Source organism: Chionomys nivalis, chromosome 12 (genome assembly GCF_950005125.1).
Source record: "Chionomys nivalis chromosome 12, mChiNiv1.1, whole genome shotgun sequence".
Lineage (NCBI taxonomy): Eukaryota > Metazoa > Chordata > Mammalia > Rodentia > Cricetidae > Chionomys > Chionomys nivalis.
In genome coordinates this window covers 16,925,580-16,953,550 of record NC_080097.1, presented here as the reverse complement: position 1 = coordinate 16,953,550, position 27,971 = coordinate 16,925,580, and the positions used below count along the sequence as shown (strand labels likewise).

The window sequence follows — 27,971 nt, the reverse complement described above, 5'->3', positions numbered from 1 at the left end:
AACTAACCTGCTTTTGTAAGTTAGTCAGTTTACTCCTGCTGAATATGATTCCAACCATATGTTCTTTCAGATCAGCATCGGATGTTGCCTTTACATAGGAAAATAGAAACAAAAAAGACTCCTTAGAAAAAAATTTGTATATTTGACCTTTTAGAGTGCCATGAGAAATAATTAAGCAGGTGTTCTGAGGTGCATTTATTTTAAGTTGAGGTGTATTGCACTAAGACAAAGGAAATCATTTTGACAAAGTGAATATAAAATAAACAAAATTTGAGAAAGAAAAGGTCTCAAACTCCCTTAAAAATCAGAAAAAGAGGAAGATATCAAAATCAAAGCAAATACATAGAAATAAATGGTAAAGGAGATGATTTCTACAAATAAAAGTGACAATAAAACTAAAAGCTACTTCCTCAAAAACACCGAATGCCCTCTACACTACCCAAGAGAGAATGAAGGCACAAATAGTCAACATAAGGAATAAACAAGCTTCACTACAGATACTAGAAAGATAGTGACACTGTATTGTACATGATTTATGCCACCAAGTCAGTAACCAAAACAGACTGACTAACAGACCTATTAAAGCTTTCTCAAGAAGAAATGGGTAATTAAAAGAGCCCTGTACTTAGTACACAAAGCAAATTTCTAGGAGGCAGCCTTTTATCATGCATGAGCTAGAGCATACATAACTCTGTGCAGATAGTTGTTTCCATCTTAGTTGTGTCTACATCTTTCCTCATTTATTAAATATTTTAAAAAACAAAGCATATATGCCATTTATCTCTTTGAACTAAGCAGTTTCAGTTGTTTTTGGTATATTCACAGATATGTGTATCTATCTCCTGAGTTAACTGGAGATCATTTTCATCACCCCCAAAGAGATACTATACTATGTATCTATCATCCTCTAGCATCTTTATTATTATTGAAAACAAGCTACTCATTAACTAGAGGTCATAGCATTGATTATTCTACTGAATGACAGTTAAGAAAATAAAAAAGAGAAATGTACAAGACTCCCTATTTTGATGTAATTGCTTTGCAAACTAGGAAGAGAATGCCCTTGATCTAATTAATAGTATCTACACACACACACACACAAAAAAAATCTTCAGATAACATCACACTTTCCTTTAAGATCCAGAACAAGGTAGCTATCTGCTCTGTTGCTCTGCTCAACACGCATGCTGTGCTGAGTTTTACATAATACTGTAACCCAAGGTTGAGGCTTTCCCCTTAGGTGCAATGTTTTATTTCAGAAGCTGCAAAGTAACTCTTTAAAACAAAGTCATAAAGCATTAAAGAGTAGTTATTTCAGTGAAAATTTACTGCACACATGTTTAACAATACCACATGGGTCAAACACAAATTAGATATGTATGTGATCTATAAGCTATGATTCAGTGGAAGAGATGAGACGCATGTGTAAACAAACAACATGAAAGAAACCAAGAAGACAAAGAAACAAGATAGAGTATTATGAACTTTAGCAGACAAAAAAACTGTTTTCTGTTTGAGTAAATTGTAGAGACGTTCCCTTCTATTTTTGAGCTAGGACCAAAGAGGGCAAATACAATGGAGGAGGGAGAAAATAACCCATGGGTAGAGTTTAGTGATTTTAAAGACTCCAACAGCAACCAGCAAGCACCAGTACATAGCAGCTTCTATGTAAAATAGATGTAAAACTCCAGCTAGCTCAGATATGGAAAGGTGAGTTGCTTTCAGATAATTCCTATTCTTTCTAATGCAAATAAAAATATTTATAATATAATATAAACTGTTGCCACATACTCAATAAAATGTACAGTAACCAAAGAGTTAGTTGTCTTACCAAAAGTAAGAAAATGAAAATGAGACATAAAATTTTAGGCTACAAATAAATACATTGTGTACTTTTTCCTCTCCTTCAGGTGATGACAAAAGTGCTTTTTCCTCTTGCTCTGGTGTAGGTTCAGCATCGCCAGAGATGAGCTTTCCAAACACCTGACAAAGAAAGCAGCCGCATGAGAAAGAGCTAATAGAGTGATTACCCCTGGAAAGCTGGCCAGCTTTCTAATTCTGAAGAGTTTTAGTTAATTAATGATTTTGAGACAGGGTAGAACTCTAGCCCAGGCAGTTCTGGAACTCATGCTGTAGACCAGGCTGTCCTTAAGTCCTGATGCTAGTTCAGCAGGTGTTGGCTGCCACGCTCAACCTCGACTCTAAGGAGCCCCTCTAAGAGCGCTCCTTCATACAGGAACACACTCAAACTACAAACGCAGCCGTGGGTACTGGTGAAGGCCTAAGCGAAATGAAAATGGGCTGAATCTGAAGACAGAAAATTCTAATACAGTATTTGTTGTACTCTCAAAATGTATGTCAATTTATAGTGTAAGGACACTCACTTGAGATGTAATAAGTCTGAATACTCGGAGAGTCTCAGCTTCACAGTTCCTTTGCTGAGCCACACTGGCTGAGATCTGACCTGCGATTTTTGTGCTTTCACCATCTTTCCAACCCAGGACTTTTACTTGTCGAACTCTTAATGTATTTTCTGGGCCCTTTAATTCAATTTTGATGATGTGGTTATCGCCTCCTGGGAGTTCACTTGTTACCCAGCCAATATGCCTGGAATCCAAATCGACCTGGTTGAGCAGAAACAGGACAGGAACCTGACACAGCAGAATCACTTATCACTGTCCGGGGCTTAGCATCAGTAATGGCAAGCTCGAATAACAAACAACTGCACAGATATTATCAGGTTAGTCCCATTATCTTATTTAAGTTTTGTGAGGTCAAGTAGTATTATTTACAGCAGACAGAATAAAGAAGAAAGTGAAGTTAACAGAGGTTGAAAGTCTCAGGAGGTGAAGGAGTTCAGAATTAATACAGGCCTGACTACCATATGGTTTCCCCTAACGAATTATGAGAGCAGAACTATATACTTTACATGATTCACCTGCACTGTTTCTCAACAGAAGACAAACAATGAGGCCCTGCTTTATGCATCCTTATGTTAAACACCACTAACAAACAGGTACTTTCATTGTGCTGATACTTCAGATGTATATGTGTCTTTTATCAAGGATTGAATGCCAATACAGAGAAAAATGGGTTTTGACACTACTCTTTCAATGAAATTAAAATTACTCTCATTGTATTTGATAACTAAGAAGGGAACAGGAGACCTCAAGATGATTTATTTAGACATTTGCTAATAAATTTGTGACGTCAACACTTCTAAATTAGAGAGACGAAGCAGGAAAAGCACCCTACTTTTTGGATAATTTCCCCAGATTCTTTAGCATTGGAACATTTCTCATCATAAATCTCAATATGATTTGAGAAAAGAAAAGAAATCAAAGAAACTCATTAAATTTTGTGTAACAAAGTGACCCTAGAAGAACAGCTCTGGAAAGGGTTTGGTTATCTCAGTTTTGAGTTTGTGTGTAACCTCAGACCTGTGCCCAGATATGGCTTTACTTGTTTCTAGAATTGTTTTGTAAACAGTCATGCAACCTAGATATAGCTGCTTAGCCAAAACCCAGTTTTCTTTTTTTTTTCAATTTTGTTAAGGCTAACAACCAACTTTAACTTAAGATATAGGTGCATGAAGTTGGTGACTGTGAATCAGATGAATTTAAAGGCATTCAAATTTTTGTAAAGCAATGAGAGACTGGAGACTGTAGGTATAATGTAATATTATAGGCTCATTACCAAAGACACTTGAGGAAATACTCCTAAGATATCTAGCACTGGTATGGTAGTTCTTGGTCCACAGAATATTTGTCAATTTATTATTTTGTAAATAAATGATTTTTCATGTTCTCCTGGTAGCATGCCAATACTGAAACTCAATGGTAAAAGCAGAGATGAAGAAAAAAAGACAAAATTTCAATTACCTGCTTTATTCTGCACAAATCTTCTACTGCTTTACCAGTTAAGAAGGTCATTGAGGTAACTTTATTCTATAACAGACAATTCAAAATAGTTATAGTATGCTCCTGCTCAGAAGATCTATAATAATGCCTTACAACCCACGGATGCCACATTATTGCTCTGCTGTGTTGTCAGTCCTAATTGACTCCATACCATTTATCGAACTAACCACAGTACCTACAACTCCAGCTATCTCTTTCTTACAGACGCTTAGATTTTAATATGTGTGGGAGCTCACATGTGATTCAGTTTCCATCTGGAGTCAGTTCTGACTTGAAAAAGCCATTTGAGTTCAAGCTTGCCTGCTCTGCCTGCATCCTTGACGGCTGTGAGCCCACGGGAAAGAGCAATTGGTCCATGAGAAAGACCATATTATCTACTAAGACACAAACTTGGTGAATGCCAGTCGAGGGTACACAGATAGAAGTAGAAACTGCTTGCTCAAGGACAGGGATAGACCTGTGGTTAGATACTGACTATCTATGCCGTGCTTTGTTCTGTTTTTGTATATACGTAGGCTCTGAAATAAACTCACAGATGGTTGGTATTCACCAATAGACCTTCTGGATCTATTATGTGTTTTCTGTCTCAGTTTCTTACAACTTCGTGCCTGCTTCCAGATATCCAACCCGACGCTTTCTCAATTTGACCTTTCTCCCTTTAATCAGGTTCTAATCATTCAATTCTGTATCTTCATGTAGTATTTTTTTTAACAATTCTGCTTGCTATATTCCCCGTTTTGGAAGCACATGAAAAAGAAAGATCACTTAGCTACCAGGTATTTGTGGATGTCATGATGACTGGATGGCTTTAGATAGGTCATCCTAGTAAGTTGTATTCTATTCCTTTAAAATACTTGTCAATCGAGAGAAGGCCACGTTCACACAGGATGTAAATATTCAACAGTACATGTGCTGTGTTTCAGTTCTGGGGACCAGTCACCCTGGCACTAGAGTTAAGTAGTTTTATAAAAAGTACATCAAAAAATAGACTAACAGTAACTCCTCCTGAGTTGCTTACTATGGATTATTTATGTCAATGTAACTCAAAACAAAGGCTCACTGAGGGGTAGTTTGGGAGACAAAGCAATGTATTTTCTCAAGGAGCATATTTCTAACATAGCTGTCTTTTAAAAGGAAAGCAGACCTTACCTGACATACTAGATTTTTGTTTTTTTTTTTCACAATGATTATTGTTATAACTCTCTCTATTTAATAAAAACAGAAATTCAATTTGATTGTAATAATCACTGTGAGGGGAAGTATGTCCTGGTGTAAGATGTACTATGAGTTAAAGATAAATTTGTACTGAGCAGTAAAAGCTAGTCAGAAATGTCTTGACTTTTTCTTGTAAGATAAATTACTTATACCCATCGGAAAATCCTGCTTCTAAAGAGGAAATAAGCTTATGCTATGTTAGCTTGGGACCCTTTTCTTATTTGTCACCAGGGAAGCATGGACTAAGTAGCTGGCACTTGGTGTGCATGGTAGGTTACTGTAAATGGCTTGTAGAGGGAACTAATGTGGTTGGCTTTACACCCAGGTTAGTTGAGATAAACCCCACTATTTTCATTTTTTTCAAGAAAATAAATATGCAAATGGATGGGTGGAGATCAGCAACAATTCACAGAAATCCACTGAAATCATCTACTTTGAAGTAAAAATTCGAAGAAGTCTCCTTCCCCAAGACCGAGGACAAAAGAGGCAGTCTAGCAGCTGATGCTGTTTTCTGGCTCAAGTAAAGAAGATTATTTTCTATTGTCCAGTGCCTTCTATGGAAGAATGCTTTAATCAGCTGGAATGCTCCATTAGAGAGACTAGGCTGGGAAGAGTCTAGATCATGGCTATTGACATTAGTGTGGAGACCATCCACCTCTAGCCCTGATGACTGAGGGCGTGAGGAAGAAGCCGGTAACTACGTATACTGTGGGTCAAAGCAGATCATTACGGTACTGCAAACAGACAGACAGAATAAAACAAAAATAACCAAAAACCCAGTGGAAAAAAGGGAGTAATTTTTATGTCAGCGTTATCATTTAAAGAGGATTTCTCTACTGAGTCTTAGGATCTGGGGAACACATTATAAAGGAAATTCTAGGCCAATGAAATTGCTTAAACAAGCACACAGAGGTAGAAAAGTCAAGGGTAGACCTTATTCTTGTTCAGTTGTAGCCATGGTATATTTGTGATCAGATCTCCTTTTAGAATTTATAGCCCAGTGTTTCCAGCCATATAAATCCGTTCTTAGGTTTAAGAAACATTTGAGGAATATAAAAATGTTTGGTTGGAGAAGTCCCAAAAGATACACTTCTTTTGTAAACTCAGAAATGAGGATGTGTATGTACGTAGTATAAAAGAACAAATAAATCAAAAATTAAATTCCCTCTCTTACCCCAAGATCCCGGGAATTGTCCACATGAACAGATACATAACGGGCATTAATTCCTTTTACACAGTTGATAGTGATGTTCTTAGTTTTGTTTTTATCTTCATCTCCTGATTCCCAAAAGGTTTCTGTGGAGCCATCTGTCAAACTGCCAATCATGGCAGGTCGGCTTGATGTTTTTATGTCAACAATGCTGGTCAAATCCTTTAAGCACATAACTACACATAACTCCTAACAGAAGGAAATGTAAACATTCAAAGTATGAAAAATCTTTCATGATTTAAAAACAAGCATTCAACAGTAAATAATGTAATCAAATGGTGTATGAATCACTTACTACATTCCCCACTGTTAACTATTAGAAGAGACACATGAGTGACTGACCTGGCTCATGGCTTCAAAGCCAGACTGTATGCTGATACTGAAACTCTCTTCACTGTCTCCATCGTCGGACTTAGACAGAATATTGTTAATGTGATGGAAGACATTGCTCTGGTGGAGGAACTGATGATCGGACTGCTTGAACTTGAGGCTCCAGCATCTAAAACGTATAAATAATATACAAAATAATGATTTTCTAGGCAATATCTAAACGTTCTCAAAGAGGCTACTTTATTTTGCATTAAATATATCAAGAAAAATGTACATGCTTTAGTAAAAAAATAACACTGAAAATTTTCAGAGAATAAAATCATGGAAACATTTTCTGTTTGTTTTGAGAAATAAAGGTAAGTTCTAAAGAAAATCTATTTTAAATATTAAAAAAGGGGGCTATGGAGGTCAAGGTCACACAAACAGAAATGAGTCTCCTGTGAAGATCAGCACTATGACACTCTAGCAGATTTTGCAATGTTATCTGGGTGGTAATTCTGTAACAGTTACTGGGTATAACACCTTTTACACTTATGAGGATGACCAAAAAACAAAAACGAAAAAAAAAAACAAACCCAAAAATCAAACCTGTTTTCTAATGGCCTTATCATTAGGGATATGAGAAACCCAATCTTTCCATCAGCTTGTTTGCTATATATATCATGGAGCATTTATTTATGTCTACAGTCCATTGAATCAATATAAAATAACAATTTATGCCAAATTCTCAACAAATTTCAAATTAAAATTATGTGATATTACTTAAGGTGATTTTAACTGGTCTCATATACTAGAATCTAGAATCTACTTTCAAGTCCCCATGGCCCCTGTTTTGTTTTGGTTTCTGAGATTTCATTTATATTTTCTCTTTTGGTCCCAGTGAAATAAAAAAAAGAAAGGAGAGCAGGATGGTTACAGCATCATTTGGGGTTACTAAGAAGGGCAAACAGATACTAGCTAAAAAGAAAAAAGGTTATAACTTGAGATAAGCCAAGGAGAACTGCTATTTCCATTCTTTGCATCATACTATTTAAAAATTTCTTTCAAGTATTTACTATTTTGCATATTCCATAAAATCTTTTTTGTATTAAAATATTTTGGTGCAAAATTACCTTAAGGCCATCTGCTGCAATGAACTGCCACTGGGGAGGGACATCATGAGATCAGAGATGGTCTGAAGTAAACGGTGAAATGTATGTGGCAAAGGGTGTGCAGCTTCGCCTGCAATTACTATATCTGAGAGTGGATGTTCACACACTCTTGTATCCTTCTCCTAAATTATAAATGGAAAATGAGCTTATCAGTTTGTATGCTGGAAAGAACAATTTTTATAAAGAAAGTTAAATAAACATAAGTTCTATGAGAGAAAATTGATAAAGTAAGTTACAAGTACTATTTTCAAACAAATGAACATTCCATATACACATCAACTATAGTATCTTTGCATATCATTAGAAGATTTAATTCATGTGTGTATGCATGTATCTGTATGTGTATATGTATGTATTTATACACACATGTATTTTGTGTATATGTTTATCTATTAAAAATAATACAAGTCTAGAAGTTTGGGTACTCCTAGTTCACAGGACTTTTTATGTACACTACACACTAACAGACAATTTGTAACAGGGATCATTATTTATTATCTATGTACACAACATACAGTATTCTGGTCGATTGTATTCTCGTGAATGAAAATAGCACAGTTTACTCATCCGTCTACAGCAGAATAATCATTTCGCTTGCTTTCTTGCTTGTTTCCTTTCTTCCTTTCTTTGAAACAATCTCTATAGTGAGTCACATATTCACATAGAAAAGCTCACAGAAATATAATTACTAATTTTTAACGTGAGTTTATACAAGTTTTGCCAATTTTTTTTCCACAAGGCGGTTACCACACAGTGAACATGAGTTCACTTGTTTCTTCATTCTGTTGCTAATGAGTACTTATCAAATTTTTTGAACTATGTCAACAAGCCAAGTAAAATACGGACATGGTTTTGCTACTTTGTATGTCTATTTAAGAACATCATACAAGTTCTAGGTTACATCATCTTCTTCTGAAACATGTTTTATTCTCTAGCAGCCCATCTAGACTCAGTCAAGGCGAGGCATTCAACCTAATTAACCAGTTATTTTCACTTTTGCTTTACATTTAGACACTGACTGTCTTGCTAAAGTGTGTTCTCTATTTTTGGGGCACCACACTCATCCTACTTACTGCTAGGCTAGACTGGGAATCTTTCCAGCTTTAGTTCCTATATAATAGTGATGCTGTTTGTAATACTGCAGTAACATACATCTTCTTGATTGTTTTGTGATAATGACAGTCAATGAGAAACCAGCTTAGTTGGCATCTTTGCCAGACAAAAAACTTTCACCAAGTATGATGAACACTTTGCTCATACTGTCATTGTATTGCTGTTTTTTTTTTTTTTTCAGGCCAAATAATGCCACTGATTTCATGTAAAACATTATACTATTCCACCAGAACACATACTACTTGGTTCTATAAATACAAGGAGTTATGGTCACAGACCCATGTACATATGGTAGGCGCTAATTGGACTCTGGTTTTTATTAACAATAATAACAACAACAAAGAGGGCATAAAGCAGGAAGGGAGGTGGAGGGGTGGCACTGGAGGTAGTTGGAGGGAAGTAATGGGAGATGGGTAGGTCAATATATATTATATAAATGTATAAACTTCCAAAGAATAAAATATATAATTAAAAAGGAAAATATGGAATGAAAAAGAACAAAGACTCACTTGCTCTGTGTTTTCTTTGTTTGTTTTATTTTCTTCATCCTCATCTTCCTCCAATTCCACTGGAGAAGGAGTCAGTGCTGCCACAAAGTGCCAGAGAATATCATGCAGAGAAGTTGTCTGGATGACGTTACAGAGGAGCCAGTTGAATGCCTGAGTAAACCAATGGGCAAGATAGAGGGAAATGTGAGATAAAATGCAGGTTTACTATCATTATTATTGAGATAAACATGCTAGAAAACTTGGTTCTCATTTTTCTGAAAACACACTAAATTTGAAAGAGTCATTTCTGGTCTTAATAACAAAAAAGCAACAAGAAAATACTATTTACAAAATACAATAAAAATTCTTTATAATATCAATTTATTTTGTTCAAGGCATGTTTTCCTAACCCACATTTAAAACTACTATAGAATATTTTACAAGTTTTACACAAACAGCTATTTCCTTAAATATATTATTTCTAACAATAAATGTGAGTGTGACAAACTACTCTTACATTCATGTTAAAAAGAAGAAACATTTATCATATATAGGTCTTGGGACTCTGCATCACTATTATTCCATAAAATGGAAGCCTGATAAGCTATTATTGGTAAATTTTTAACTCAAAAGTCCCATTCATTTTCTTTACATGATTATTATGTCATTTCATTCTAGTGAAAGGTCCTAAATATAAAAAAGGTTTAAAAGATAACCTGAGATTCAAGTAATAATGTTGTATAGAAATAAAGATTTAGCATATTAAATATAAAATTCTAAATTAATTTATTCATGAACCTAAAAATTTTATTTGATTAGACACGCTTTTTAAATTAGGCCCACGGCTTGAATCTGACCAATGTGTTTATTGATTAAAACAGTGGCGATGTTAAATAGGAATGCTATGTACTTGTGCAAGAAATAAAATAACTCTATTATTGTACTGTACCTCCATAGCAAACACTCGGCAAGCAGACTTCCGCAAGGCCTGCTTCATTGCTATTTCAAGCCCTTCTAGATCATGATGCTGTATAACGAAAGCTAAAACTGGCCACTGGAAATTTCGCTCTCCTTTGGAAAGAGAGCTGTGGGCTGAGATTAGCCGGGAAAGTTCAGGTGATGGATGTCTCAAGAGGGAAGACCCAACTTCTAAAACGGAAAAGAAAATTAGTAATTTTCATAGCTAGTATATAACGAGTGTATTAAATATTGAAAATATCTAGCTTATTCGCATGATAATCCTTTGTTTCCACACACGAACCAAATCCTAACAACTTCTATTAGTGGTAAGGAAGAAACTCTAACTACGTAATTCTTACTTTCTCTCAGAATTATGTTGAACAGGTAGGTTTTGAATCAGGGCTTGAATAAATTTCATGCTTCCTACAGCACTGTAATAGCTAACTAGCTATATTCTGCATGAAATCTACACCTCACGTTCATCATTTCCCAAAAGACCGAGCAAAAGTGTTTAGTGTTAACTGTCAACTGATCCAATCCAAGAACACCTGGGAAGGGACTCTCAATGGGGAATGGTCTGGATTAGGCTTCCATGAGGGTATTCCCATATGGCATGTACTCACTCATAAGTGGATACTAACTATAAACAAACATTGAGCCTATAGTTCATGATCCTAGAGAAGCTAGTAATAAGGTGAACCCTAAGAAAAACATATATAGATCCTTCTGAGAAGTCGAAATAGACAAGATGGCCTGACAAAGTTGGGAGCATGGGGGTTGAGGGAGAAGGGAGGTTAGAAGGGGAAGAGATGGGAAAAGGGGAGAAAAGGAGAACTTAAAGGCATAGAACTTGAGTGGAGATGGAGGAAGGACAGAGATGAGAGCAAGGAAAGAGATATCTTGATTGAGGGAGCCATTATGGGATTAGCAAGAAACCTAGCTATAGGGAAATTCCTAAGACCCTAAACAATAGAGGAGAGGGTCCCAAACTGGCTTTGCCCTGTAATCAGACTGATGAATATCTTTTTTTTGTTTTTTTTTGTTTTTGTTTTGGTTTTTCGAGACAGGGTTTCTCTGTAGCTTTGGTGCCCATCCCGGAACTAGCTCTTGTAGACCAGGCTGGCCTCGAACTCCAGAGATCCACCTGCCTCTGCCTCCCGAGTGCTGGGGTTAAAGGCGTGCGTCACCACCGCCCGGCTGATGAATATCTTAAATGTCATCATAAAACCTTAATCCAGCAAGTGATGGAAATAGAGGCAGAGACCCCCATCGGAGCACTGGACTGAGCTCCCAAACCCAGATGAAGAGCAGAAGGAGTGAGAATATGAGCAAAGAGGTCAAGACCATGATGGGTTCACGCACTAAAAACAGTTTACCTGAGCTAATGGGAGCTCACCAACTCCAGTTGGACTGGGAAGGAACAAGCATAGGTCCAAACTAGTTCCTCTGAATGTGGCTGACAGTTACATGGCAGTGGCACCAGGATTTATCCCTACTGCTTGTACTGTCTTTTTGGGATCCTATTCTTTTTGGAAGGATACCTTACTCAGCCTAGATAGAGTAGGGAGGGCCTTGGACCTTCCACAAAGCAATGTGCCTTACCCTATATGAGGATTGGATGGGGGTGGGATGAGAAATATGTGGAAGGAATGGGAGGAGGGAAGGGAGTGAGAACTTGGATTAGTATGTATAATGAAAAAAGTTTGTTTTCTTTTTAAAAAATAAAACAAATAAGAAATTTCCTTAAGTGACTTAATTTCCACGGAAAGGCCTACACTGAATGTGAGCAGAACCATTTACTGGGCCAGGCCCAGGTCTGAAGGAAAAGGCAAGAGAGAAAGCTGAACACTAGCATTCACGGATTAATCCACTGCTCTCTGTTCTTGACTGTGGAAAAAATGTGACTAGCCTGATCAACCAATAAATAAAAAGCACCTTTCTCCCTGTCAAGCTATTTTATCATAGAAACAGGAACTAAAACTAAAGCAGCGTCTCAATACCAACCGAAGATATTTATTGAATAAGCCTACAAATTGTTTCACTGTGCTCAGTAATATTTTTTTTCTGGTGACCTTTAATATTAAAATACATAAACCAGTATGGTAACATGTTCCTTCAATCCATGTACTTGAAAAGCTGAGACAAGAGAGCTGCAAGTTTGAAGCAAGCCTCTGCAATACAGTAAGTATCTAAAAATAAAATGAAAAAATTCTTATAAAATACAATTACTCCAGATTACATAAAGTAAGAAACCCGTAAAAGAGCTATTCATATCGCTGAGGTTTTCTATCTATTCAAGGTAACGGTGCCTGGAAGCGTCATGTGCTTCTGTGGATGGTGAGAAATAACCAAATGCTGAAGCACATTTGGATCTGCTTGTTACAAGGGCTGGTGGATGGGATGATAACAGCGATATGTGTGTGGGGGTTAGATACCTAGTAAGTGAAGATTTTAAAATTCAATATAGTGAATAAAAATTGACTGATCTAAATATTTCTTCTCACTGAGATACAAAATGTAGGTGTGTTTATGACTGGCTCAGATAAAAGTACAGTCTCTCACAAACTAAAAACCAATACACTGCTTTCCTGTCAGGTATTACGTTTTACAAATTATCTGCAGAGAAAAATTTTTTGACAGCCTGATCTGTCAGGCTCTTTCCTATTTTTATATCTACCAGTGTCTCCACTGTTAACTCTTCTTCTAGGGATGGCTTTAACTCGTGCAGGTAAAATGGAATGCTGCTTGTCATATTCAGAAGCGACAACCGAGTATGACCGCTGGAAGACAGTCCTCTTAGCCAAGTCAGTATCGGTTATGGGGCTGGTTTCCAAACTGCAGACACAAAAGAACACAGTAAACATTCACGAGAATGGAGCAAGTGACGCGCCATTATGCTTACTTTGTAACAGGACACTGAAAGTCCATGTGGGCTCCGCAAGCATAGAATACATATGGTACACAGACATACATCCAGGCAAACACTCACACATAGAATAAAATCTCAAAAGAGGAATGTAATCTTTTCTAACAATGTGACATTTTGACTGATGCCAGAACTGTATCTTAAAACTTATTTTTCTTAAATTCTTTGCATTTCAAGTAAAAAAGAAAAGGTATCAAAGGTCCTGACTTCTTTGCTTTTAAAAGATTATTTTTCTTATGTATATGAATATTTGGCCTGCCTGTATATACATCATGTGTATGCTTTGTGTCTACAGAGGCCAGAAGAGAGTGGGAGATTTACTAGCACTGGAGCTACAGACAGTTGTGGCTACACTGTGGGTGCTGGGAACTGGATCTGGTTCTCTGCAAGAGCAGCCAGTGCTCTTAACAGTTGAGCCACCTCCCCAGCCTCCTAACTTAAAATTCAATGTTTGAAGATATTCAAGGGAAAAAAAAACAGGCAGGAATAATACTAAATACAGAAAATACAGAAAAATGATATATAAAGTAAACATAAATAAAAAATAAAATGAACCTTCATTCGTTATTTGGATACTTGAGTATTCTGTTAGGTTTTACACTCTTGGGAAGGTGTGCTGTCAAAAGTCCATATGGCTATACCAGAGTGTAATAAAAGGTGAGAGTTATACTTAAGAATAAGTCTTTAGAATACAGTTAGAAAATATACTGGTTTAGAAAAGGGGGTTCTCCTGTAGAACCCATGATCTCTTCAGTCACAGGTGGTTGGGTAGTTTTACAGTACCAGCATGAATACCCTCCTACCAAGCAGGCTTTGAGACAACTGGACAGCTGTGGGCTACCTTCAAGGTAATGAACAGCTGTAGGCTATCAGTGGCTGCTGGGAGAGGGAGAAACAGTCTTTTCAAGGTTTGATCTTTTCAAGATTTAACTTTCATGGAGATGAAGTTTAAATTAATCCTAAATGATCATCCTTAAATATATATACATATAAGTAACATTAAATGGACTCAGGTGGGATGCGTATGTATGCATGTATGTATACATATATAAAAATGATAAACAATAATAATTAAAGAAGGGGTGATGAATTTGAGAGGGAGTAGGGGGCAGGGGAGAGAGAGTCTTTTAAACAAGGTTTTCATTAATTATTTGATCTTAGTTTTTTAATCATCTTGGGTTTGTAATAGAACCAATTTAAAAACAACAGACTACAGCCACATATGTATTAATGTTATCAGTTTTTTGTTTTCAAGTATGTCTGCTTCAAATATGTGACATTAGATACCCTTCTTGGGTAATACTTTATTTGGTTTAATACTTCAGAAAACATTTAATGTTTTTTTTTCTGATCCAAAAATTATTATAAAAGGTTTGATTTCTACCTAACTTTCCTTTTTAAAGATGATTTGTTTTTCTTGCTCAAATACTTGAAATATTTCTACTTTTGTTGTTTGTTCTGAGTTTTAGTAACTTAATATCTTTATTTATACACCTCACTGTAACTGTCACAAGTTTTTCCTTTGTTCATAATGTAGTGGTTCTATACATTTCTAACTAATTTCTTAGTTTTAGGATAGTGTTGGTTTGACATCTGGTCTGTCACTGTAGCTCCACAATTTATCTTTTTACTTCATCTGGGTTCTTATCTGATTTCCACATTTGAGCTTTTGTTTTTATTAAATTTATGTCATAATTATCTTTTTCTATTATAAATTACTTAGAGGAATTTTCTTCTCTTCCTTCAGGTAAATTTTATTCCAGATGGTTTTACTTCTTATATGATAAGCCAGTGACTTCATTTCAGCGAGTAAACTGTTTTGTTTCCCAGCTTCCTCTGATACAGTAGTGTGGATTTTCTTTCCCAGCCATACTTGATACACATGTTATTCCTCCCAGAGAAAATACAAGGCTTTACTTTACATGGTAAGGCAGAGATAGCTGTGTGGAAGCAGTCCCTGGGATCTTAGCCGCACGCAGCTGTGGCTGTAGAGATGGCACATACTGGGCTTTGTATGCCCTAGTATAGCTAACAATGCACCTATCAGTTCAGTGTCTGCTATGACCATACAGTACAGAACAATGACCTATCTGAGTAAACATGTTCTCGCTCTACAGCAACGCTCTTCCTTTCCAATGATACAGGTTCACATTTGTTGTTCTTGTGAAAAGTAACATGTCCACAGTTCCTGAAGTTCAGGTGCCATCTAAGCTCAGCTTTGTCCATCCAGTCAAGTCACACTGATTTGTTTCACACAAAATAGCTCCTTCAGCGATTTTCTTCATGACTGCTGCCAGTGCACTCCAATTCTACACATCTAGCTTCAATTTATTAATACATTATCAGCTTCTTAAATGACACCGTGCTACTCTGGCATTTCTGTCATGCTTTTCCTCTCAAAGTTCCAGAGGTAGTCAAGTTTCTCTGTGCAATATGCTAACCTGAATCCTTCATTTTTCAGGAAGCTGTCTGTCTGGTGCTAATGATAGAGTTAATTGAGAAGGTACAGTAAACAATGATCCAAGAGGCTTAAGATTTGTGATTCATGCTCTGAGCCATTTCTACCATGGGTCTAAGTGCTGCCTCAAAGTCAACTTTCCCTCCTCTGACTTAATGTATCACTCAAAATTATAGGCTTCAATATAATCTTTTCATTGTATCATTGGTTGATCTTTTCTCTCCCAGTTGTCTGCCTCCCATCAAGAACTCTGTTCATATATACACACTTTTTCATATCTCTCTAATAGTTAGCACAGCTGATTCAATGTTCCTCCTGAGACAGAAAGCTGTTCAAAAGAACTACAAGAATATTCTTTTATAGTTCAGCCTTTCTTTACCAAACACTTGCCACTCAGAAAGACAGAACTAAAGTACCTTGGTGGCATAGACTTCATATTGCTCTCTGGCTCTTCAAATACATTGGGACTTGCATCAGGAGTTACTGATATGTATGGGGCAGGGACAGATGTTGAACGCAGATATCTCATTTCATCCTGGAATAGGTTGTCATCTTGATAGCCCACAAAATTTTCATGATGGTGCCTGCATTAAATTAAACCCAAGAATCTTAAGAGTACAATGGTAATATAGATCCTCTGCATTTTAAATCTCCTTTAAAAACGGCAAAGCAGTACATGCAGATCTACAAGTAGGGGGAAATATTAAATAATCACAGAAACAGACTAGTAGAAATAAAAGTCTAATATTACTTTCTCTGTACCACATACATCCCAAACTCAAATGGAACTCATTTTCTTTTCTTTTGAGAACATTTCCACCTTTCAGTTCTTGGTGAACGATCCCACAGACTATCTAGGTGCTTAGGTGAGAATATCTGTGTCAGACCAGACTTAGGTCTGAAACATCACTAGTCACACAGGGCTATGATAACAAGCCTCCTTTTACACCATTCTCTCTTCTCATTTTATATCATCATTGTCATAGTCCAGGCTGGTATCACTTTTTGGTGAATTGCTGAAACATTTGCTTTCTTGGTAGGAATATACGTATGTCAAATTTTAAAAAACATAACTGTAAGATATTCCTTGGGTAAGGGTGTGTGTATCCATTCCCCAGAGAGCTAAGAATGAAACCTCCTTAGATATGCCATGCTGGTACTTTTTTTTTTCTTCCCATGTTTTACAATTTGATTCCCATTTGACATTACATTTCTTTATTTATTGTATGTGTGTGTGTGGAGGTTATGAATGCATGCTAAGGTACATGTGTGAAGGTCAGGAGACAACATATGTGGTAGTCAAAATTGCTTTACTTTTTCTACCATGTGGGACTAAGACTTTGAACTCCGCTCTTGTTAGGCCTGGTGGCAAGCAACCTTATCTACTGAACCATCTCATTAGCCCACCTTGATTCATTCTTTTCAAACCAGAACAAAATATTGTTAACCTAAGATAGCTCATGATATGTTTGTATGTGGCATGTCTGATGCTTTCTTCCACATCTTGAATGTTTCACATTTGCCTTTCCATTTCAATTTGTCCTATTTTAATGGGTATGAACAATTTTAAAGTCACATAACTTTGCCATAAAAAGACACTTTTTGAGTTGGAAGAGCTAATCAGAGATGTTATCAACTAAGACTGATACTGTTCTGTACAGAAAACTTGCAATAAAAATCAGTATACTCAAAATTATTCTTTGTAGAAGTGTTGTCCCATGCTTGGAAGATTAATGGAGAATTCATCATCTACTGTTTATTAAAGATACCACAATTCTATAACATTTTAATTGTAAGTATGCTCTTTGACATCCTAACTAATGGTTCCTGGTAAATTAATAAAAGCTATGTATTAAGTTTAAATCCCCCCCCCCAAAAAAGACACTTTTTAATAGAATGACTGGCAAGCCACAAAAGCCGGCAATATCTAGAACTTCATTTATCAGTGAGTGGAAAAAAAAAATCTAACTTTGGAATTTGAAAGACTATTTTTTAGGGTTAGTATGCAACCAAGAAAGTGCATGCTGCACAGTCCAAGTCCAGTGGAGTAGAAGAGTACACCATCAACAAGCATTTTTCCATCTTGAATTAAATCCTTTGTGCAATTTCTGTATTAGTTTTCACATTCCAAACCATTGACTAATTCCCCATTTAAAATTCTTCCTTCATTGCCTCTTGTTACAGGGGAATCAGCATGAGCTACAGAGTCCCACGTTACCCAGATAGCCATTTCGAGCAGTAAAATAGAATGAGCTCTCACTGCAGTCTACTCTGCTAGAAATTGTTTCCCTCCCTCACTTGCCCTATGGATTTCTATTTATCAATCCTGCAAAACTTAGGTAAACATCTGACTGATGTAGGGTGCCCCTCTATATGCTGTGAATGTGCTTTATTACCACTGGATAATAAAGGAGCTGATTTGGCCTATAGCCAGACAAAATAGAGCCAGGCAGGAAATCCAAGCAGAGATACAGGAGAAGGGTGGAGTTTGGTAGATACCACCCAGCCCCCAGGAACAACATGCCAGAACATCACTGGTAAGCCATGTGGTGATAGACAGATGAACACAAATGGGCTAATTTAAATGTAAGCGCTAGCTAGTAATAAGCCTGAGCCACTGGCCAAACATTTATAATTAACATGAAGCCACAGAGTGGTTACTTGGTAACTGGTGGGTGGGAGAGTAACCTCCAGTTACATCTGACCCTTGCTAGGAGAAGTGTTTCATAAGTTGCTTAGGAAGACTCAAGTACTCTATCAGTTCTCTCAGCATCCTATAATACTTCAATTTGAATACACTTAACATGACACTGTGAAGGTTTGAATGACGTGTCTATCTACCCACCACTGTTGAGTATAGTCAGGACTTTATGTATTCTTTTCAGTGTCCTTGGTACTCAGCTGGCACTTGTTTAAATGTAAATAGAATGAATAAAGAAAAGACTTCTACAGGAAACATCAGTTTCTTTCCTCTTCAGCATTTCTGCCTAACAGACTGAGACTGAAAAATGCAAGTCTTACTCCCTAGGATATGGTTTGTATTAACAGTAACAGAACAAACTGACCAAGTGCCCACTGGCATAAAAGTGCACTGCACTCCCAGTCGTGTCAGCCAGGGCAACAGAGAAAGCAAGTTCTGAATGTTTGTTTCCTGTACACTGTCTGCAACACTGCGGGTGTGCAGAGCAAGTTTGGACCATTTTATAGTATGATAGTAATCATCAGAAACTGCAAATCCAAAGGCAATTACAAACAAAAAACAGTCTTATTACCTAGCTAATGTCTGCAAGTAGAGACAAGGCATTTTTACAGGAAGGTCCTCAGAAACTCCTTCTTTCACAATGGGCAGCTGAGACTGGAATGGCTTTGCAGGATGGTAACACAAGATACTTGGTTCTGCTGCACTGCTCAGGGACAGCAGGAAGAGGGCATTGGCTTTGATCACTTGGTGTGCTTCCATGGTGGGCAAGGCACGAGGAGTCTTTACTTGCATTGGTTTTCTTCTAGATTGTTTGACCTGGCAAAGAAAGAATTGAAGTGACTGTTTCCTGCTTGTATTTAAAGAAATAATTTCTTAACTTTTGCTGTTTCTAGGAAAAAAAAAAGAAATGAAAAGACATTTTTATTTTTTATTTATTTTTTTTAATATTTATTTATTTATTATGTATACAATATTCTGTCTGTGTATATGCCTGAAGGCCAGAAGAGGGCGCCAGACCTCTTTACAGATGGTTGTAAGCCACCATGTGGTTGCTGGGAATTGAACTCAGGACCTTTGGAAAAGCAGGCAATGCTCTTAACCACTGAGCCATCTCTCCAGCCCCGAAAAGACATTTTTAAACAGCGATAGTGATTGCTGAAACAAACAATAAAAACCCAGCAATGGGGAACTTGTATGAGGAAGCTTTAGCAGAAGTCTCTGCCTTGGTTTGTCACTAGGACGAATGACCTCAAATTTCCAAGAGTCCTATGATGTGGCTGGGTATAAGGAAAAGACAAGAGAGAAAGAGTAGCAAGGCAAAAGAGACAAGGAAGAAGCGTGAAACTTTTCTACATGTGTAGTGCAGGAGGCAATAATAAAGAATAACATCACAAACATTTGTCAGCATTTGTCAACAAAGCATTTGTACCAAGTTATAACTTATTTTTAAATCAAAACCAGTTTTCTTAACGACTATTGAATTTGTATTTTATTTGTTATACAAACTGAATTTTAATATCAATGGCATGAAATTAACTAATGTAATGATGATTATATATTCCTATAAGTTACATCCATATCATGACATATATAACTTGAATGGAATAAAAAATACCTTCTCCCTTGCAGCAGCCTGCTTCTCACGGAGGTATTTTTCTCTACAGCGGTCACATACGAGGTACCAAGTGCTTCCTCCCATTCCCCCATCACCACAGTTACCAGCCCAGCCTCCACAAAAATGCCCAATGCTATTGTACCCTTGTCCGCCAGCGTATCGGCCACAACCTTGAAACAAACATAAGACATGTATTTAACATTCTGAATGTAGTCCTTACTACGTATATACCAACAATAGATGCATCTTTCCAAAGTAAGCAAATTCCTGAAGCAACTTTGTAATTTTTTAAAAAGCTAGTACTTTAGAAAATGCAGCATGCTTGATTTTTTTTTTTTTAAATCTATCAATTAAAAGATGCTCAAAATGTTTGAGATATTCTATTTTTGGAGAGCATATTAAAGAAACAGGGAATATGAGTACCTACAGATTTAAGGATGTCAATAAAATATACACATATAAAAGACTGAATATTTCAGAAATCAAATATCTGCAATACCATATATGAAAAGGAAAGAAAATATTGATACTTGAAGTAATTTTTAGGATATTAATATTTGAAAATATTTACCTAACATCTAGTCTTCTGATAAAACTAATAAGACCTATATAGGAAAATCTCCCATCACATTCTGTATAATCCATTTAACTGATAACTTTAAAACAGGGTTCTAAATTAGACCTTCTGATTTAGAAGGGATGGAAGTGTGCCCTCTTATTTAGACATGTCATTGTGTAAAACCATCATGTCATACTTTGGGTAACATAAAATTCTTAAATTTCAAAATTTGTTATATATACTTCAATGAAATAATATTAAATTTCTTGATCATGGTATTATGAGAATTTCTCTATCTCCTTAAATAAACTATTCATGGCAGTCTATGATGTAAGATGCTATAATTTTGGGCAACTGTTTCCCTATACTTTGATATGATTCAAATGAAAGTGGTCTAGATTACTCAACTAGAGCACATACATACACAACTACATTTCTTACCTGGGTGCGCTTGTCTCATGTGATAGGTCACGGGGTATGGATGTGACTCCCCACACAGCTCACAGATAGTATCCTTTTCTGGTCCTCCTACTGCCAGCTGGGCCATTTCGCCAAACAAATTGCCCCTTGGCCGAATTTCTGTCTTTTCTTTTTTCTTTTTTTCCTTTTTTGTTTTCTTATTCTCCTTCTCACACTCTTTCTTTTTAAGGACTGCACAGGAACCTGGACTTGGAAAAATCATATTCTGGGAAGCAGCTTTGATTGTAGCCAAAGAGATATCTTCCCAGAAAGCCACTAAATGCTGTAACGTTAAGGGAAGCGGAGACTTCGACTTCATTGTATGGTGCACGGACATGTCAAAAGTGGCTTCGGATTTCCCATCCTCACATTTTTCATGTAGAGGTGGTTCCTTAAGCATGGATAAGACCTTATTTTTGTTGATACTACCCATCTTAGATATATCTGGTCCATGAGGTGCAATGTTAAACATATTTAGAGCAGATGATATTTCCAAAGAATGTCTATTTTTCAACTTTATTTCCTTTTCCTCTGTGGGTGGCTGGCTACTCAAACTGCTTCTTATAGGAGCATGTTCTTTGGAAAGTTCAGGATTAAATTTCAGGAAGGAAGAGCATGCCATTGCATCATGTACTATGCCTTCATGCCACAGAAAAGAGGCGAAGACGGCTCTGGCACACTCAGCCACAGATGGAGACATGGCTTGCTTGGCTGGCTCTAGAGATTTGGCCCCATCACCTTTGAAAAGGAAATTAGATTTTTCTTTTTTGGGCCTGGTGTGTCTATTAGCACATTTCCGACTGACCTTGGGGGATGCTCTCATTTCCTGTTCATCTTTCAGGGGTGCTTTTCCTATGCTGAAGTGCACTTTACTTGAACTTTCATCCACACTCTTAAATTCACTGCTTTCATCACAACTGCTGTCGGTGACGCTGTTTGTTTTTAAAGTACTTGAAGTACAGACTTCAACTACCTCACTGTGGAGGTTTTCCTGTACCACATGGGGAGAAGGGGCTCTGTTTTCAGATCCTGGGGAGTCTTTTGGATCCTTTGGTAGTGGTTTTGGTTTTGGTGATGTGGATCGCCCTCTTAATGGTTCTGTGAGGGGCATTTTCTTCTTCCGGAGGGTATCTGGATCAAGTGTGTAGGAGTCTGACTTGGAACGTTCCCGAGGAGGGTCCAGCTTTGTCTTAGCAGGAGCTGTGCTTTTCTGAGGTAGATTTTTATCCTGCGGTGAAGAGGAGCGTGGAGAACCAGCACCAGATGGGCTAGACCTGTTAGCTGGGATAGTCTTTGGCTTAGGAGATGAGGACCTAGACCCTGGTCCTGGGGATTCAGATCTGAAGCTAGAAGATATCCTCCCATCAGACTTCAATGTCTGCAAGGTGTTATGGTTAGGGGACAGTGACCTACTATGGGAATCTGACCTCAGCTTCGCAGCATCAGATTTTAACATAAGGGATTCACTAGCAGATAAACTTTCTGTCCCCCTCGGCTTCTTCTGATCAGCAGTAGTCCGGCTCATGCGCCCATCAGGTTTAATCGATCTGCTGTGTTTAGAGGGCAGCTCTGATTTTCCTGATGTAGAGGCTGGTCTTGAAGATGTTGAGACAGTTCCTCTATCACCTGTATGATCCATTTCACAGTGAAACTTGTTAATAAAATGCAACTTAATGATAATTTAATCACTAAACACTAAAATAAAAACAACTACAAAATCTACATTACTTATCATATACAAAACATGTTAATAATAAAATAAGAAATGTATTTCATAATAAAATTTATACAATATCATAACACACACAATATAATATATGTATGTTTATAGATGCAAAACAGGTTGAATAAGGAGTACCTATCCCCCAGATGAACTATTAGTGATATATACAATCCACAATCCTTTTATAACTAATTATAATTTAAATTCATCAAGAAATGAAAAAGAGAAAAACAACTTTAAAAACTAAAAAAAAATTCTCCATATGAAATAATCAAGTTCAGATATTCAGGAGAGTGAAACTTGGCATACTTTAATGGTATGTATAGGTGTGGGATGATGCTCTTGTACACTGTAAATATTTGTCTCTTGTATTGGTTTAATAAAATGCTGATTGGTCAGTAGGTAGGCAGGAAGTATATGTGGGGCAACTAGACTAGAAGAATTCTGGGAAGAGGAAAGGCTCAGTCTACAATCACCAGCCAGATGCAGAGGAAGCAAGATGAGAATGCCCCACTGAGTAAGGTGCCAAGTCACATGGCAAAGCACAGATAAGAATTATGGGTTATTTAAGTTGTAAGAGCTAGTTAATAACAAGCCTGAGCTAACAGGCTAACCAGCTTATAATTAATATAAACCTCTATGTGTTTTGTTCGGACGGAATGGTTGCAGGATCAGGCAGGATAGAAGTTTCTATCTATACAGAGGTCTCATTGAACAAAGAAACTTCATTTCTTTAACTATAATATTCAATTGTAAAACAAATACGTTAGGCTAGTAAAGAGCTTGTAGAGGAGACATCTTCATTTCATGTTTTGATTAGAATGGCACAGTAAAGAACTAAACCCTAAAGCTATTTGTGTGTTGCCATGGAAGTTCAGTGCTTTGTTACTTATAAACAGTTCCATTTTACGATCTCAGTAAGCTTAGCTGGAGCTGAAGGCCCTGCACATAAAAGAAACCATAGTATCTTCACAGTGATTACTACAAGTCTCAACTGGGCTATTCACATCTAGAGAAAACAGAAAGACAAATCTTGTTCTAAGGCAAATTGCTAGATACATCTACATGGACACCATCTGGTTTGGGTAGTCTGGGCTTCCCTCAACTCTTCTTTCCTGCAACAGTCAGGCTTTGGCCCTAGCTGCTGGTTTGGCTTAATATTACCTTTCCTTCTTAACACAAACAACAGCAAAACCACTGTTGTTTATAGTGCAAAAACTGCCTTAGAAGAAAATCTGATCCAAGTGATTCAAAAGTTATGAGAAACAAAAATGGCTAGACAATCACATTCTTTTGGAAGAGAGGTTCTAGGAAACTGAGTTTGCTACCTGGGACTTAAATGCAGCCTCTTCTCCTTTACCCAGAAAAGGGATGTGAGTAGGTGTGAGTAATGTAGGAAAGTGTAGTAACACGGGAGCCATCCGCATGTCAGAGCAGGGCCTGTTAGAGAATTGGTCTGTGTCTTTTATCCTTCACTGATACAGGGCTAAGGTCTTAGAATATGGTATTGGGTCAAACAGTTGGTTGGATAAACAATATATACTCATTTTCTTGATTTTTTTCCCTTCTATTATTCCAACACATTCTGACTCTGTGAGGATCTACTCTTATTATTATGGAGAGGTGACAGGAGTCACACTCCTGTAGTGAAATGAGTTCCTGTAGTGAAATAAGTGGGTGTAACACCCATGGAGTGCACAGCACCGCACTGTGGAGTGCACAGCACCGCACTGTGGAGTGCACAGCACCGCACAGCACACCGCACTATGGAGTGCACAGCACCGCACTACATTGGACGTTTGTTTCAGCTGCAACATCCACTATTTAGCAAACAGTTCTGGCTCTGTGAAAGAATACAGGTTTTGTGAACACTATTGTAATGCTTTACTATTCCATTGTAAATTTTCTTTCTTAAACATGGAGGTTGGTCTCTCTCTTTCTTCCTCCCTCCTTTATTTTGGTATTGGCCCTTTGTGTTAATTTTATTATGTTTTCAAACTACATTTTGAGATTAGAATACCTTTGTAAATAGAAATCAGAAAAACAGAACGTATCAAAGCTAACTGGGAGAACAAGGTAACCAGGTGAATGTTTGACAAGCAAGTGCTCCCACAGTCTTCCAAGATGCTCCAAAGGCTGCTGCTCCTTCCTGACCTAACAATAGTGCAAAGCGAGTTTTATAAGCAAATATATTGTGTTTGGTAGAATTAACATCAGCCTACTCCTATCCAATTTCAAGTTTGCTATGTTTGGGTTATTGGGACTTTGTTGTTGTTGCTATTTTTCAACTAAGAGTTGGAAGTTTTAAGATCACCCACATTGCACTTAATTTAAGGAATCAAGATAAATAAGTGCTATATTGGACTGGAGAGATGGCTCAGAGGTTAAGAGCACTGACTATTCTTTCAGAGATCAAGAGTTCAATTCCCAGCAACCACATGGTGGCTCACAAACCTCTATAATGAGATCTGATGCCCTCTTCTGGTCCGTAGGCACACATGCAGACAGAACACTGTATACATAATAAATAAATAAACAAACAAACAAATCTTTTTAAAAAAGTACTATATCTTATATTTCAAAACCTTATTTCAAAAATTACATTTTAATTGAATTTTCTAATTCAGAGAAAATACCAACTTATTTTAGGATTCCTATTTAATTAGAAGGGCTCTGGCAACCTTAACCACAGAAGCTCTGGGTGTGTCCTAAGGGCTGACTTACATGGTATGGTGAGTACATCTATCCAGGAGCACACGCATGCACAGTGCTGGGACTGCTCTACAATGCACACACACACTGTAGTAGGTTATAACAATACAATCTGTCAAGTGTTGGGAACATCACTTGTCCTGGATGTGCATATGCTGTAGTGAGAGGGTTAGAAACCAAAAACATCTATATGCTCTACTTCTGTGTCTCTAGTAGAGATTACATTTTCTTAAGATCTGTAACTAACAACAGCTAAGAAACTGATGGAATTCAAGTGTATAAGTAATGACAGGAAATTTCTAAGATGTATTTATCAAATCATAACTAAATCCTTTTGAAGGACATATGTCTTCAAAACATTTAAAAATATTATTTTCAGAAGAATGTTAAGAGCAGTAAATGTGTAACCTAATTTTTGTTTACAGTTCTCATAGAACTTTCAAATACTTTAGTAGCATGTATTAAGCGTTACTAAAAATTATCATGTGGATGTCCCCAAATAACAATAAAAATAAATATTTTATTAAAATTATTGAACACATACTTTCAAATGCAGAACATAGTTTGGCTTAATAATTATATTTACAATATGTAAATTTAAGCAGTAAGCAAAAATTTCTAACCTCTAAGGAATCATTAAGAAGAATGGGCTATAAAATGTGGAGTCAAATAAATTAAATATTAATGAACATGTTAAATGGAAAGGATTTATTCACTAAATCATTAACATGATTTTTCTTAGACAAATTTGTCAGGGCATATGATACCATACATGAATAAAACACAAAGAATACTATTGTAATATGATATGTCACAACATGTTGCATATATTTGGTTATATAACCTAATAAGACAAATAATATAGCATCTATGGATCTGTTTTCTAATCCTATTAACTGTACTTTATATTTACTATTTATATGTTTACTTTTTTCTTAAAATTTTTGTTTCACACTTATTCATCTGTGTGTATGTGTATGTGTGTGTGTGTGTGTGTATGAGTTTGGATGTCAAAAGACAGTTTGTGGGACTTGGTTCTGTCCTTCCATTATGAGGGATCCAGGGATGGAACACAGGGTGCCACACTTGGCAGTAAGTGGCCTTACTTTTAATTAAAGATCACTTTATGGTAAACATATTTGAGTAAACATTTGTAGTACTCTAAGGAACCAAATGGACATTTTCAAATATTTAGAAAATGTATCTATTAGTCATTTAACATTTCTAAATTTAAACTATTAAAAGCAAGTCACTATAAGAATACTGTAAGAAAAATTCATGGTTTAAAGGGGTTAGTGCATATACACACATGTGCATATATGTTATTCCTTAATAATCAAATTTTAAAAAAGGTTTTAACTTAATTTTCAAAATATTTATATAAAAACTAGAATGGTATAATGTATTCAGGCCACATACAGTAACACAAGTTTAAGATCAAGCTTTGTATATATGCTACTTTATTTACCCACGTGCTTTATAATTCGCACATACCAGCTTGTGGGTCATATTCCTATTTAACAAGACCTTATAAAAGGCTAGTCTTTAAAGGCTAACAAGAATGATACCTGTAACCACAAATATGATAAACATGCATAATAGGATAGCTTATAATATAAAATGAATAGGTACATCATAAATAACTTCAAACACATAAGTTTCTAAATAAAATGATAAACCTTAATTTTAAAAATGGAATGGGATGAAGATGACTGAGCTGAGATGAAACTTCCTAGCAATGGCCCACTCACAGATGCATGCATACCCACCCTTCAGTTTGTGAGACAGAGATGAGAGAGCAGAGGCAGGCCCAGCTACACCAAAAGTTTTGTAAATGCGCTCACGAGAAGCAAAGTTGCGAGATGGAGATTCTACAGTGGAAAACATTGGCAAAGAAGCGGCACAGATTCAATGGAAAAAAAGCTTACAGAGAACACAAGCAAAAACAAAGCATTTCAAACGGTCTGCAATTATATACTTACTTAAAACTATCCTAAGATTTTCAAAAGGTTTATATAAAGCTTAGATTTCAAACAGAGGTCAAATTAATGTGTTTAGATGAACTGTATGTATAGTATATCCAAATGTGTTATTAGTAAGGCTTATAGATCTCCGAGATCAAATTTGAGTATTTCTATTTAGACTAGTAATGCTTTAGTTTCTTAAGTTTCTGTGCTTGTTTACCTGTAAATAAGGGTTTATACATAGAAAAAATGGTGGTAGAGAAAGAAATGTTATTTGTAGTTTAACTGTTGCCTTCTGGGTCTGAACAGATTCATTATTATGATTTCCCAAGTACAGATCTCAAAATGGCCCCATTTTGAAGTCTGCATTTGCTACTTTTCTGAAGGCCAACCCTAGTGCATAGCATTTGTTGTATAGATCTTTTATCTAAGATCTAAAATATTGTTGGCAAGTCTCACAACACAAA

General features: G+C 36.6%; 1 protein-coding gene across 13 annotated transcripts in view; it reads right to left on the bottom strand.

Moving 5' to 3' along the window:
- Window positions 1-27,971, bottom strand: part of Mycbp2 (MYC binding protein 2) — a 237,284-nt gene that overhangs the window by 26,844 nt on the left and 182,469 nt on the right. For 9 of the 13 annotated variants that reach the window (XM_057786001.1, XM_057786004.1, XM_057786012.1 and 6 more), the window contains 14 exons: window positions 21,088-22,731; window positions 20,088-20,257; window positions 19,044-19,288; window positions 16,188-16,355; window positions 13,065-13,222; window positions 10,377-10,576; window positions 9,449-9,598; window positions 7,788-7,948; window positions 6,688-6,844; window positions 6,310-6,534; window positions 3,882-3,947; window positions 2,385-2,624; window positions 1,885-1,983; window positions 8-88 (listed from right to left, as the gene is read on the bottom strand). In XM_057786001.1, coding sequence (XP_057641984.1) covers window positions 8-88; window positions 1,885-1,983; window positions 2,385-2,624; window positions 3,882-3,947; window positions 6,310-6,534; window positions 6,688-6,844; window positions 7,788-7,948; window positions 9,449-9,598; window positions 10,377-10,576; window positions 13,065-13,222; window positions 16,188-16,355; window positions 19,044-19,288; window positions 20,088-20,257; window positions 21,088-22,731 — 3,764 coding nt within the window. The remainder of the gene's footprint in view (window positions 1-7; window positions 89-1,884; window positions 1,984-2,384; window positions 2,625-3,881; window positions 3,948-6,309; window positions 6,535-6,687; window positions 6,845-7,787; window positions 7,949-9,448; window positions 9,599-10,376; window positions 10,577-13,064; window positions 13,223-16,187; window positions 16,356-19,043; window positions 19,289-20,087; window positions 20,258-21,087; window positions 22,732-27,971) is intronic. The other 4 variants (XM_057786002.1, XM_057786005.1, XM_057786003.1 and 1 more) reach the window with 3 other exon arrangements.